The 14,847-nt window shown below is 36.4% G+C and overlaps 1 protein-coding gene across 4 annotated transcripts in view; it reads right to left on the minus strand.

The window, feature by feature from the left end:
* ANO10 (anoctamin 10) overlaps positions 1–14,847 on the minus strand; it is a 126,029-nt gene that overhangs the window by 35,561 nt on the left and 75,621 nt on the right. For 3 of the 4 annotated variants that reach the window (XM_051788990.1, XM_051788991.1, XM_051788992.1), the window contains 2 exons: positions 7,067–7,183; positions 1,926–2,131 (listed from right to left, as the gene is read on the minus strand). In XM_051788990.1, the coding sequence (XP_051644950.1) occupies positions 2,060–2,131; positions 7,067–7,183 (189 nt within the window). In that variant the 3' untranslated portion in view covers positions 1,926–2,059. Of the gene's footprint in view, positions 1–1,925; positions 2,132–7,066; positions 7,184–14,847 lie in introns of those variants that run through there. The other variant, XM_051788993.1, reaches the window with a different exon arrangement.

The following is a 14,847-nucleotide window of genomic DNA, read 5'->3' on the forward strand; positions in this document are numbered from 1 at the left end:
CATGGAAGTGGAATAGCCTGTTCCCTTGTATTCAAACCAGTACACATATAATTGGGATCCCCTCTGGGTTCTGAAACTATGAAAGCCTGAGGGAGCTGCAGTAGTCTTACAGTCGAAACAATTTTAACCTAGTTTTTACCCTATCCCCTTACTCCACGTTTCCTTGTTAAGATGGTATCCTATCAATGACCTAGGATGTCAGGCATAAAGAGAATACTGAACTGACTGATGTTCATTCCACCACTAGGCTCTAAGTCAGGATTTGAAAAAGGTAAAATGGGTTATCTTTCCAGAGAGACTCAGCTGTTACGGAAACATAACTTGATGGACAATTTTGCCCCTGGCAATAGCCACAGAGAACACATGGATGGTTGGAAAAGGAAATTACATCTGCTGGGAAGTTGGTGCACTGTTTGTTTCTGTTCCCATTAAGAACATACAGAAGCATCAGATACCATCACATTTATATGTATTTAAAAGTTTATATTTATACTGTTAGCTCTCAAGGTTCCCACATTTAAAAGTTTAACTTATTTCCCTCTAGACAGATTTGATGTCATCTCACCTCTAGCTGAAGTCATAAATGGGGACAAAAAAACCTTCCTCCCAAATTAAAGGGCTTTTGATTTCACTTTTTTTTTTCTTAAAGGACCATCATATATTTTTCTTTTGCTAATACCTCTATATTGAAAGTAATTTTCATTACCACACTCTCAAGCAAGCTCCAGCATTAAAAGAATTCATGTTTAAAATACACAGGTAAAACTATGCTTGACCACAATCTGTTCTATGACTGGGTGCAAGTCTTTCTATGCTTAAAAAACTGTGTTATGAAAATATAATGGATCTTACTTGAATTATATCCCTGCTGCAATCAAACATACGCTAATGTTATACTGACATGTCTTAAAGCATCTTGCCTATTCACTCAGAAAAAAACACATTTGTGAAGTTGAATTTATAAGTTTGTCCTCTTAAAAAAACTTAAAGCAAACAAAAATGATTAGTAATGGTTCTATTTTAACATCAACCGTGAGTTATGTCTGATTACACAAACCAGTGGAGTCTATCAAAAAAAGTGCAGCACATATTTTTACAGAAAAAAAAATGAACCTTTGTTAAAAAAACTTCTTTTCTTTAGAAACAATATTATTTTTAAGGACTTGTTTGGTGGGGCTGTGGCAAAACATAAAGCAAATGGTTGATTTCATCACATTCTGTTTTAACCTAAATTCAATGTTTAAGCTCAAGTTTTACCAGCCTTTCCTACAGGTTGTTTTTGCAAATCTTTGATTATTCGAATGAAATCTTTTCATGTCAGATACTTGCCCTTCCTCTTGTCTGACTGTAGCCTTATATTTGCTCAGCATTGACAGGGAGCGTGGAACAAGCTTCTCCTTTTATTATCAGTTTTGAGGGAAGTCCTGAAACTACAGGTCCCTCTAAATTCTGGTAATTATAGCAGAAACAATACAGTAATAAGGCAGAAATTCACTGAGTTTGTTTCAGTAAACTGTCTTCAAGAAAAAACAAAAACTGTCTTCGGTTTCTATTTTACAAGATAAATAACCAGGACATTAAGAATTAATGATTCAAGCTCTCCCAACGTTTAATAGTTAAAAACAAAGATCCTGTTCTCTTCCTTCCCCCACCAAAAAAGAAGGGTAATTTCTGAGGCTCACTGATAATTCAAGCAGCTATATTGGCCCATCACACCCACAGTCACATTCTGAGACCCATGACACATTAGTAATTAGAAAATCTCTGCAAGAACAACAGCTTGAAGAGCTGCAAGGACCACAAACAAACGTTACATAGTGCAGAAGACCCTTAAGTTAGCAGTACCTCTTTGTTTTGCTTTGAGCTAAAAAGAGCTGTTCTCAGAGAGGCTACACACTCTAGCAGGGCAGGTGTCAGAATAGTGTATTCCTCCTGGAAAGGACATGATTAGTGCTAGTTGGTACCATTCCTAGGGGAAATGGCAAGGTTCAGCAATTGCAGTCAGAAACCAGAAAGCTTTGCAATTACTAGAGCTGCTGCAGTGCTGTGAATTGCAATGTTAAAGCACTGAAATTACTTGAAGCAGAAGGTTTTCACTGGAGAGAACAGCAACTTTTGCATGCCAGAATACCTGCAGAAAGAGGGAGAAAGGGTTTAAGCTTTCATATGACTACACCTAGGTGAACAAACACCAGTCTCTTTTTGTCATTGTCTCATCATCCTTTTCAAAAAAAAGCTAATTAACACAGTGCAAGAAGTGTTTTGAAGAAGCCTTTGGTCAATGAAGATGATGCAGAGATCAGTCACAGCATTCTTCATTTCTTTCATTTCCTTGAGAGGGAGCTGAGACAGAAGACCATTTTCAGGAAATGCGTGACATTGCTGGAGAAATCCTAATGAAAGCTGCACCTACTGTTGCTTCAAAAAACTTGTTATTCTGCTGGAAATCATTAAGAAGAAGCACTACTGACTTACAGACAACTAGATCTCACTCTAAAGCAACTGAAGCAATTGTTTATGGATATCCAGACTATACCATTGCCACTAAGCAATTGTATGTGGATAGTACAACTACCAAGGGAGATGCTGCATGAAAGAGCAAAAGGTCTTTCTCCACTTGGCCCAGGCTGAATAACCACATTGCTTTATCTCTCTCTAAACAGAAATACACCAGGGAGGAGAAAGGAGGCTTATTTTCACGGCTGGTGTTCAATAACCTTGACCCTTTTCATTGCTGTCAGCTGAGGAAGGATGACAGCTGTCAATCAGCTGACCCTTTGCTCACAAGCACGTCATCTATCTGGAGTCTCCTTCTGGTGGAACTTTTACAGATGGACACCAGATATCTAACAGATGGACATACTTCTTCAGAGGAAGCACTGAAAGGCTTCACATATCAGAAGGAAAAGGCATTCCTGTTAAAAGATACTGGCCACCAATGGCTAGAACACTTAAGGAAGGAAACTAAAGCACAGGGATGACAGGAAGTTTATACATTAGGTCCCCTTGGAAGTAAGGGCTGGGGGTGGGGAGGAAACCAGGAAGGGATGCATGGAGCATAAAATCATGCACATCTGCATTTCTGCTCCAGCTTAAGGACAGTTTCCCCCCCTGTAGTTCCTCTGAAAAAGCCAAATTGTGCACTAAATTGTATTTCTCTATTGCTGCTATCAGAGCTATGTGTATTTTGCTGAGATAGCGGTGAAGGAGATAATATAAGGAAAAAGAATCTTTACCCAATTTATATAGTTCAGATGTTTTAATGCAAAAGTACCATAAAAAACACAACCATTTTTACATTAATAAACTTTTGTTTTCAGAGCTAGTATTGATGCTGTATAACGAGTTGCACTTTGTGAAAAGATTCCCCATCATTTAAAACTTCATCCTTCCTTGAAAAATAATTAGTTAGACATCATGCTGGAGTTGTTACTCTCTGTATTTCATGATCAGAAAATAATTACTATAATATTTTTATAATATTACAATTATTTTTCCCCAATCTGTCTCTCATTTGCTTTGCCTGGGACTAGTTTCAGTGCAGAAAAAAGGTATTTATTTGATGTTTGCCTCAACTGGAAGAATGTAATACTGAGGAGATCTCCTAATACTTGAAAATACGACTGTAGTCGAGTCCACAAAATGCAAGTTATGCTGTTTAATCTGTGGTTGTCTTGTGTTTCTAGAACTTAGACCTTTTATAAGGATACAGACCCTTTTCTCCAAGCAGGAGGGCCTTTTGTCTATTCTTAAAGCTTTGATCTGTCCAGAAGCTGTTGCTGCCCTGAAAATGCTAGACAGTGATCTCACACGAGTTTATATCATTGGTCCAATGTATGATGTAGGCCAATGGTAATTCCAGAACCACTGAAGAATTAACTGACTGCTCCCTTGCTGCCTGCAGGTACACCTAGACTTGATCCTCCTCCAAATAGGGACTAGACCAAAGAGCAAGGCATGCTTCTGCAGTTGCAGCTAACAGATGCAACAGAGCAGGGTACTGTAAAGATGCAAGGGCACCTCACCCACTTTACCAGACAGTTACTTCCCTAAGAAGGATCATGATTCTCACTGAAAAGGGTCCATCGTTCCAGTGGCAGACAATACCCATTTCTAGTTGCCCATTATCCAGGCTTTCTTCCAGGTGACAACACTTTGGGGACTGTGGAAGGAATCATTCCTGCTCCTCTTCCAAAAATCTGGATATTCTCTTTAGTCCTCCATAAAAAGTTTACATTCATTTATTCTCTGCCCTCTCCCCTCCCCAAAATAGAGTCTAACCGGCCTTCTTCATCATTCTTTACACTGAAGGACATCAGGGAAACTTGAAATAAAGTCTATAGATGTAGCATGTTCCCCAATCCAGATTCAGAAAGGGTAAAGTATTTTCTCTGGAGTTACATTAGCAAATTTGTTATGATACTCAGAATGTATCAAAAAAAGTATTTTCAAAATAGATCAAGTTATTACAAGCCATTCAAGAGTCCACTCCCTTCAACAGTCTTAACACAAACTATGTAAAGAAATGTTTCAAAGAAACATTTCAGAAGTTCCTAAAAAGCTTTCTTAAAGTTTGAGAACTTCAAAAGTTGAGAACTTCAAAACAAGACTGACATTCCAATATAAAATGATTTTTTTTTAATTATGGCATTTTTCACCATATAGCAGGGGTTTTTTTTTAATAAGCTCTACTGATGACTGCTCATCTCTGTTACAGAACTGAGACACTCTATTCCCTAAAATCCCTTTCAAACAGACATTCAAGTCTTCAAACGGATTTGAACAGAGAATAGTTACAGTCCCACTGCACTAGGTTAAAAAGCAATTAGCTTAGCATTAATGAAAATGTAAAGGTACTCACACTATCTAAAGTTAAGGATCCCAAGCAAAATCAATACAACTGTTCAAAGCAGTTGTATTAGGAGATCTTCTCTCCATGCACTATATATGAAGCCTAATAATCTATTTTGGCATCTCAGAGGTTTATAGTCTGTCATTGTAAATACCCTTCTAGTAGCTACATCCCAAGACAGTAGTACTCTAAAAGATCATATGGGAAAACACAATGGAATGCATGTCTGGATAGCATCAAGAAAGGAATGCAATGCATACTTACACAGAAGTATATGAACCACTTTTTCCATAACATTTGATCCCACAACGTGTTTGTCCCGGACATTTATGCCTGTTTTTTTAAGGAGTTGTTTTGGGGGACTTTGCTGTTCTTGTTTTTTGCTTGAAAGTAATACATACAGTATAAATTACCAGCTGACTCTCAGTAGCAGGGGGAAGAACTAGAAAATGTGCTTCTAATATAAATGCTTCAGTATCTTTTTGCACTGTCAATGCAGATATTGCACTTTCAAATGCAGATATTTTTCACTCAAAAAATCCTTAAAGAACAAGAAAAAAAGTCCAAATATCTACATGTCTATGGGATACATAGCACAGTATCAAACAGAGGAAATCTAAAAAAGTGATGGCAGACACTTGTGTTTAAAGTAACTACCAAGGCACCTGAAACCCAGTCAACAGTCTTCCCAGATCCCGTAGGAAGCCTGAAAGTATAGGTGAGAACTAGGCTCTTGCTGAAATTCAGACTAACTTTTACTTTTCACTACTGAATTAATGAAGCAACCCTGAAGAACTGGGAATCAGGCATGTATTATTGTAGGAATACACAGATGCAAGGACACAAGATGAAGACCCTACTGCTGACACACACACTCATATTGAAAGAGACTATATATATTCCAACTGGAACATTACAACCCAAGGTGACTGACTACATTCACTTGACCTTAAGGTTCTGGCAGATGACCTATTTTTGCTGGTCTACAAAATGAAAACAGAAAGAACAACTGAAATAGAAATGTAGTCCTGTTTCTTTTAATATTATCTAAAAACCACATGAGACCCCAAACAGCTCTTGTTAACTTCACATCAACATACCAGAAAAAAGCAAAACAAAACTATCAGGCATTAGATTCAATTGTAATTTGGATTTTGTTTGTTATGGTTGATTATGAAAGACAGCACTGACCTCAATAGAGATGTTCTAGAATCACACAAAACTGTGGTATTTTAACTAGAAAAGGTAGTGCATTGTTTATAGGCTCAGTTTGTCCAGAACCAAGAGATCATTTTGTCACCTGCAGCTACAGTGGATGCTTTAAAAAGTAACATTCCATTTTACACAAATAAAAGTATAAAGGAGTTTACACGTGCATGTGGAACACACAAAGAATATGTTCATGTAAAACCATGCTCTGCAGTGTGAAAGTATCTTCAACAATAAATAGGTGAACTAGTCTCTCCATCTCAATGCTAGGGGTTTTTTTGTTTGTTTTCTGATATGTAAGATAGCTTAGAAATCCTATCTAGCATGGTACAGTCAGAAACTCCTAAAGAATGGTGCCATTGCAAAACCAGCTCTGTAGAATCTCTGTGTCCTACTGAAGCTAGTCCCATGCAATTCTTCATCATTTGTTAAAACAGAAATTCTCAGTAAAACAATCTAGTTCCTTATTTTTCTAACTTGCTTTGGAATGCTTGTTAAGTATATTGTAAAATACACTTTTTTATGCAATAAAATGAGAATATTGTATGGACACTAAAATAAGGCAACATTACCATTCCCTCACACGTCTTTAGTTTACAACGCAATTATTTCAAACATATTCAGCCTGTTTACAATTTCTGATTAATATTTGAGCCAAGTTAACTGTCTACTTGTGATGGTATTTCAGCAATGAAAGAAATCCTAGTGTTGCAATAATAAACACCTCCAGGGGATGAAATGAGGTTTCATGGAGCCCAATGTCCTTTAAAAGTGACAATATAAACAAAATATGTTTGCACACACAAGGACAACAGACATTACAAGTTGCTACATTACTAGCCATACCAGGAATTTCAAGCTGTCTGAAAAGGAAGATTATTTTCCTGATGTGGACTTTCATACATTACTGGGTTGAAATGGCAGATAAATAGGTTAAAACTCTGCTCCACTTCTTAAGCAATGATGGATTAACAGAAAATGAAGCAGTACCTGAAATGCTCTTACCTGTTGTTTGAGAGCCTCTAAAGATTCAAATTCCAATTTCGCGAGTTTCATCTGGATATCTCTTGGTTTATCCGGAATTACAAACGCCATGATAAACTTTATTGCTAGTAGCAAGTGCTGGGAAAAAAAGGAGAAAGAAAATCATTGTTCTACAGAGCTTGAAGCAGGGAGAGAACAGCATAATATTAATTTCAAGTTTTAGTAATAGAGGTATAAACAATGATTTTTTGTGACATGTACAACACAGACAGCTTTACTATAACCACGTTAGGTCTCAGCTACTCTGTATTTTTTCTATTTACAGTCATTCCCAATTTGAATATAAACATAGTTTGGCTTATTTTCATAATAATCCTATTTTCACTATATACTATAAATTTCTAAATCAGTTTTGTATTTGTGATTCCAGACAAACTAATAGCTTTTAATACATATTATTGGTGCATCAAAATTGAATTATGGCACCCAGCAAATACAGTTTCATAGTAAATTTTTGTGTATGTATATAGTCAGATGCAATTATAGCAACACGCATACATGCCTGCACACAAATATTATGTATGTCATGATACAAATGAAACAAGCTATTGTAAAAATATGAACAATATGAACAATTCCTGCCTTAGAGAAGTTATTGAAACGTAAAAGCACTGCTGAGAAAGCATCAGAAGAGAACAAAACAAAATAAAATATGACCCTTAAAGAAGCAGCACACTCATGAACAGAAACTTCCAGGAAACGGAAAAACATTTCAGGTATAGGAAGCCAAATGAGCCATAATTTATTCCAAAAGACTACAATCTTACTTAAGAGAAAACAGGCATGAAGTCCTCTTGAACCTAGTCAGTGACCAGTTTTTAAATTTCACCTAAATACGCACTATTCCCCTTATCTCACCAAAAATAAGTGTCAAACTGTCAAGTCAGTGTTTTGTTTCTTCATTTATGCCAGCTATAATCTAAATAATAATTTAATCTTATTCTATCAAGGGCTGAGCTAACATACACTGCATTTTTGTAAGCAGGGACTTGCTCCTAGCCGAGAAAACCCTGACCAAGGTAAGGCAACACTTAAATATGTGCTTAACTTCAAGCACGTGCTTCAGTTCCACTGACAAGATGATACTCGTGGAGGTGCTTACATTGAGATTCCATGTCCAAGCTACTTAGCAAATCCCCCTGACTTTTTTTTATACAATGGAGCAGATCAGTGTTCCTTTCTGAAACACATTTTGCTGAACTGTAAGATCTTGATGGACTTGGGCACCTGAATAACAATGTAACAGATTCAAAATCCCTGAGATTCTGGAATTATAAAAGCAAGAAGCTAACAAAACCACTACAGACCTCACAGCAGTGGTAGTGAAACTCTAAACAAGCCAAGTCCAATAAATAAGAGTTAAAGTAAAAAGTCAGATAATGGTAACAAGTAAGAGAACAGTAACAAAGAGCCATATGTTCAATTATTTTTTAAAATGTATTACAGAAACACAGTAGGTCTAGGAAACAAACAGTGCAAGGATAATGTTGGTTTGTGCTAGAGATACACAGCAATAAAACATGAATCAGAGTTAGCTTCAGAGGAACCTTTTAAATGGAAAAAGGTAAAATACCGAAGACTGTAACAAAACAAACAACACTCCTATGCAGAACAGAATCATAAATAATCACAGGTTGAAGGGTAATAACTAATCTACAGATAAAATTCTGGTACGGAAACATGAAAATAAAGAAATCACATTGGGAATAACTCAAAACTAAATAACAGGATTAGGCTAAAAATCTTATACTTAAGATAGAACGAGCAAAAACTGAGAGATTTGGAGAGGGATATTTATTTGAAAAGTTACAATTACAGTTAAAAATACAGTTAAAAAAAGACTTAACATCAAACAATGGTGCTTCTAGCTGCCCAAAGTCCTCTGGGCTAGAGTTCATCTCACATTGCTCAGCAAAAGAAAAAGATTGTATTTTTTTTTACCATATTAAAGAGTGAGAATCAAATTTTGGAACTGTAGTTATTCAAGCACTGCTGCTTGAAGAGCTTTGAAAACATAATCCAAACTAGTAACTTTACACAGAGACTTCAAAATAGCTCCAAATGTAAACAACTTTTAAGAAAATAAATAAATTTCAAGGAAACGTAAATAATATTATGGTAATTTTCCCCCTTTTCAATACAGATGAGGAGGGAATAGAAGAGACATCTCAGGAAACCAGAACCAAACCCAAGAAAAATACTGCAGTTAATCCTGGAAAACACTGTATCTTTTAAAATAGCTTTAGAAGGGCAACGTGTTTTAATTACTTCACTGTGTGAGAGTTTTATTGCAGTATCAACTAAATAGCTGCTTTTCAGAAGTCACTTTTCCTGCTAGCACAACTCAGCCAATAAACACAGGGATACAGCCTCAAACATGAAGGCAGAATCTCTGACTCAGAAAGTTTCAGAAAGTCTTCAAGCCAGAGAGGGATCAAAAGTTGGAGTACAGATGCGGAAAGCCACTACTGCTTGCCCCACTGTCATTCTCTTTTCTAGGCATCCACTGTGGGCCATTGTAAAAAAAAAACAAACAGACTATTGAGTTAGGTAGATGTTTGGTTTACCCCTCAAAAATGGCTTTTTTATGTTCTTTTCCCTCCCTTCGAAACAAAGCTTTACCAGTCATAAAGTGCTCAGACTGCACGGGTTGTCCCCGTGGGCAGGACTTGTGATCTCAGAAAATATATTGGACTTAACAGATTGCAAATGGTGTTCAAGCCCACCTCATAACTCCTGTGAACCTGGAAAAAAAAACAACATCAGAGCAACAGTCCCCTTGGATAACTTTTCCAGCTGTTACTATTTGCAAATTTGGAGTAGTATTAATGAAATTGTCAAGGTAACCGGCAGACATGATGAATGCAGGTCATATGATCCACAAAAAAATCTTTAAGAGAAATGTATCTACTTTATTAGCAGTTTATATTGTGTTTTGAAATTCAAATTTTGGAATTTGACTAAGGTAATGTAAATAGTTATCCTGTAATAGAGAAATTGAAGGAAAATGTAGAGAGGAGTGGTTGAGTTCATTATATCATTCACATCCCATACTGATTTCTTAATCTTGTTTTAGTATAATTCCTGCAAGTCAGATCCATAAAAAGGAGACATCTGCTTTCAGAAAATAAATGTACAATATTAATCATCAGGAGACAGCAAGATCTGCTTTCATTACACTAGTATGAATATAAAACCAAAATACTTTTAAAAATTTGCTACACTAGTGAAAATGTATTTGTTCAATACTAAAATTTCTTCATAGAGCTGAGTTTTGTTTTGGGGGTTTTTTGTTTTGTTTCGGTGTTGGTTTTTTTTGGGGGGGAGGGGTTGTGTTAAACCACGTTATAAATCCAACCGTTATTTCTAACTGCAACCATTAAAAAGCAGTGCTGTTTCCAAGAAAATGCCCTTTATGATTACAAGAGGACTATTACACTGCGAGAAAAACCCAGGGTAACATTCCCACAAGCTGTAAGCTCTTCAATGCCAACAGCAAAGTCCCCTCTTATTTTGCAATCTGCCAAGCGGGCACAGAAACAGCACTGGGTCTCTTCCTCCTGATAAATGCAGTGCCATCAAACTCTTTGTGGTCTTGTGCCAGGTGTTTAGAGAGCCAGAAGAACTATTCTGTTCTGCAAAGCCACTGACAAAAGTACAGGCAGCAGCTGTGTTTTGCAGTAGTGGGTCCCCAACCTCGCCTCTTCTAAAACAGAAAATGAAAATTAGGGTTAAATTCCTGGAATTATGAACAGCTAATTTGATTTCTACCGTGGTTTTACTGCAGCAATTCCTGATAAAATCTACTCAACCAAAGGAAAAAAAAGAAAAAAAAAAAAGAAAAAAAGGAACATAAGCAGTAGCTGTGTTGCTGATAAAGTGCATGCCAAGCGTCAGCTTGGAGAGACTTTAATAAAATTTTGCATCAAAAGGCTATTTAGAATCTAATACTTATAGAAACTTTCAAATAAAATCAGAAATCTGGACCTAGTCCAGTCTCAAACCAGTACATACTATGACACAAGGTAGTCACTGGTTACTAATTCTGCACAGGTAAAGAACTCTACACAAAAGCCAATGCCTGAGAGTGACACATCACTTGGAACCTCTGTCCTCTACTGGCATGTGCAAAATGCCTTTGCCAAAGGAAAGTATCAATGCAAGATCATGTTGCTGTCAGACAGAAGGCAGGGGGATCATTGGCTTCTTTGTTTACAACTCTGGATCACAATATTCTGACATTAAACTAAGCTAAGATCAAACACTAAGAACAGACAAAAAAAAAAAAAGACTCAAACCAATTTCCATGTTTTTGTGGCAACAGTTTTTAGCTTTGAGGGTCTTGCATCTTTCCAAGACGAGAATAAAAGGCAGGAAGAAAGTGCAAAATAATTTTGTCAAGGGAGCAATACAGGCAAAGAGAACTTTTCATAAAGCTCAGGAAGTTCAATTAAATTAAACTGTCTTTAATAGACAGTAATAAATTTATGAGCAAATATTTCTTCAATACATAAGAAGAAAGCATAACCAAACTTTCCTTCCCTCTTTTAGACTGAACTGGCTTCAATAGAGTCTTGCTAATGGAGCAGAATTATCACAGCTGAGGGACTTTAAAAAGGGTCTTTTTTCTGCTACTCTGGCAAATGCTGCTTTTAAAATCACATATCCCATATATTATTATGGAATTTTTCTTTCAAAATTTCATTTTATCCACAGACATGTCCAAAATCCTGTGGGAGGAAGGGGAATGATAAAAGAATTATTTCATGTTGGTTCTATTTCAAGTCTTCTTCACCTCTCCCATTAACCTTGAGACTGTGTTCTCTTCCCACAGATATACACAAGCACACACTTAAGAGTCCTGAAGCCTGCCACAGTCTGTAAGCTCCACCTACCCTACTTATTCCCATCTGTCCCTTATTTCAGCCAGAACAAGCTTTCTTCTCCTTCCTGCTGAAACTCCAGGGAAGCACTTAGGACTGAAGTGCAGCCTTCCTGCCTCTGATCCAATACCTCTTGCCACTCCAACATAGTGATATCAGTCTCAGCTCTCAAATGGAATATGCTAAGTACAGTGAAAAGTTCATGCTGATATTCTCCTTTAAGTCTCTACTAAGCACATGGACCAAAGATGTTTCAGAAAACCACCCAAACCATGCTCATAGGAGCATCATAAAGCACATTCTTTAGATCAGACTGAGACTTCTGTCAGCCTTCAAATTGCTACTGCAGATCACAGATACAATGCCTCTTCTCAACATAATAATCTCATTTTTATATATTTATATTATATATATTTATATTATATATTTATTTTTTTATTTCTAGAACTTCAACTTTCATAAAAGGTGGAAGGCATTTATGTAAAAATGCAAAACCTCAAAACTCCCAACTTAACCAACCCATCCAGCAGGGTTAAGCCTATCCCATTAAAATGTGGCTGAGAGAGATGCAGCTGAACAGAAGCTTATTACAAAACACGTCAGAAAGTGTAAGCAGAGATGGCATTATCTAGTCCATTCATAATCTGTAACAGAATGTCCAGTTCCTCCTCTCAGAAGAGGAACACACACACGAACCTGCAAAGGCTGCCCAAGGAAAACTGGCAACTACATTTCTGACAGAACATTTCACAGACCATCAGAGGGGCATGAGCAAACCACCCATCTCCTACTGATCACACCAGCACATTTGTGAAGCTTAGCCCTGCTCAATATTTAGTTTTAAGTATATCTATGAATATATTAATGTTCAGAAAAACATTTAAGCCTGAAAATGCCCAAGTCATTTGCTGAATCTAGATCTTAAAATTCAATTGCTGAATCACAATGCCTTTTTTTTCCCCTAGAGGTGGTTGGATGTGGTATGTACTAAATTCACGTGTTTGAAAGGAAGAATGCTGGCTTGGCACAGTGTCTGCTCACATTTACACTTCAAAAATTGTTTTAGTTAGTGCAGAAATCCTGGTCTGTATTTTTATTACCAATCCAACTTATTACCAATTACCAATGTCAAACATCATAAATAGAAATCTATGCTGAAAAAGATACTAGGCTTCAATATGCAGTTCTGAGATATATTTCAATCATAAGTATTAAGATACAGCATGACAATCAGGGTTCATTTTAGCAGCTCTGGCCTCTAGGAGCACTGAAACATGTCTCCTTAGGCTTGGTCTTATGCCTCAAGGCTATTGAATTGGCTTGTTTCAGAAGTAGTAAATTTATTCTAAATACTACAATTGCTTTATATACTATCAAAATGGAAAAAAGAAGAAATTTCCAGACCAGTACCCCTGAGCAAGAGACTAACATGTGTAAGACAACAAGAAAGGGTTGGGTTTTTCTAAAAAAAGTAGAGATAATCTCTCAGGAAGCAGATTCTGTGCTCATGTTTTCAGGAAGCAACTGCAGAAGGAATGAGTTAAGCAAAGCAAAAAATAAAATATTGCAAAGATCATCTCCCAGTGAGGAAGCTGGTCTCTTTTGACCTTACGTATTTTTGTACTCTCCTTCTGTTTTCAAAAAAGGCTCTGTTGGAAAGCACACAAAGCAAGCCATTCCTATTTCTGAAACTTAATCCTGCTCTTGGACAGCCTGAGGAAGTATTTAAACCAGATACAAATTTAAACATAAGTCATCAGGAGAAGTCTATTAAATAAATAAATATTCTACCAAAAGACATACTAATAATCTCGAAAGCAAAAGTAATCTGATGACTTACACAGTTGTGACTATTTTTCTGTCTTATAGCACATTATGCTTTCTAGTAATTCAATATTTTTTAAAAAAATTTTCTAATTATTTATAGTTTATTTTTACAAATGTTTAAACCATAGCTGTTCTACATTATATTCAGTTCACTAATGAACTGAAGCATTATCTGGTTTTATTAGACTTTTTGAAAGATTTAGAAGCCCAACTGTTCTCTGTAATTTTCTCTAACAATAACAATTAAGATGTGAGGCAGCCCAAAATCTGTAGAAATTTTGTCACCAACTTCTCTGACACTGCAAAGAAGTGTCATTAGTTCCTTATTTCTCACTGTTTACATATCTGTTCAAGGCTTTTTATAGATCTTTACACTAGAATTTTAAGCCGACTTTCAGATTAGTTCTTCAAGACTGAAGTATAAAAAACATAGGGGTAAGAGCTAAGTAGGGAATGTTTTACTTACATACTCAAGCAGCATTTTCTCCTCTCTCCAGGCAAATCAACGTTTTTGGATCTATCACCAGAAATTAAGGATTTAGCAGGTTCTAGAAACACTTGCTGAAAGGAAAAAATTCTAAATAAAAGATCTTCTGATAGGAGTCTTGTACACAGACTTCTAACTGCAGCTTGGGAAAACACAGCTACCCTAATAATCTTGTTGTATAAACACAGCATATTCTGTGATCCAAAATATTTTATGACACAGCACACTTTCAAAACTGTCTGTATAAAAGTCCCTATAAAACTACAGCATACACAAATGAGCATTTCAGAAATGTTACAAGAACGTGATTTTTCTCACATTGTTTCATCCTGTAGTCAATTCAAAAGACATGAAAAAACCCACTGTAGGTGTAAATTTGTCTTGGACCTTGTAAGTATTTTCTAATGGTTAATTTTGCAGTAACCCAACAGTCTTGAAAGCAGCATGATAATGCATCCATCTCTATGTCACCATTTGATAATCCTGAAATGTTTTGGCACAATGCTTATCTCAATTTGTGGCCAGCATTTAATAGGAACTGGGGT

The sequence above is a fragment of the Manacus candei genome, unplaced genomic scaffold, assembly GCF_025592945.1.
Source record: "Manacus candei isolate 608988 ecotype Guabito, Panama unplaced genomic scaffold, ASM2559294v1 h1tg000026l, whole genome shotgun sequence".
Lineage (NCBI taxonomy): Eukaryota > Metazoa > Chordata > Aves > Passeriformes > Pipridae > Manacus > Manacus candei.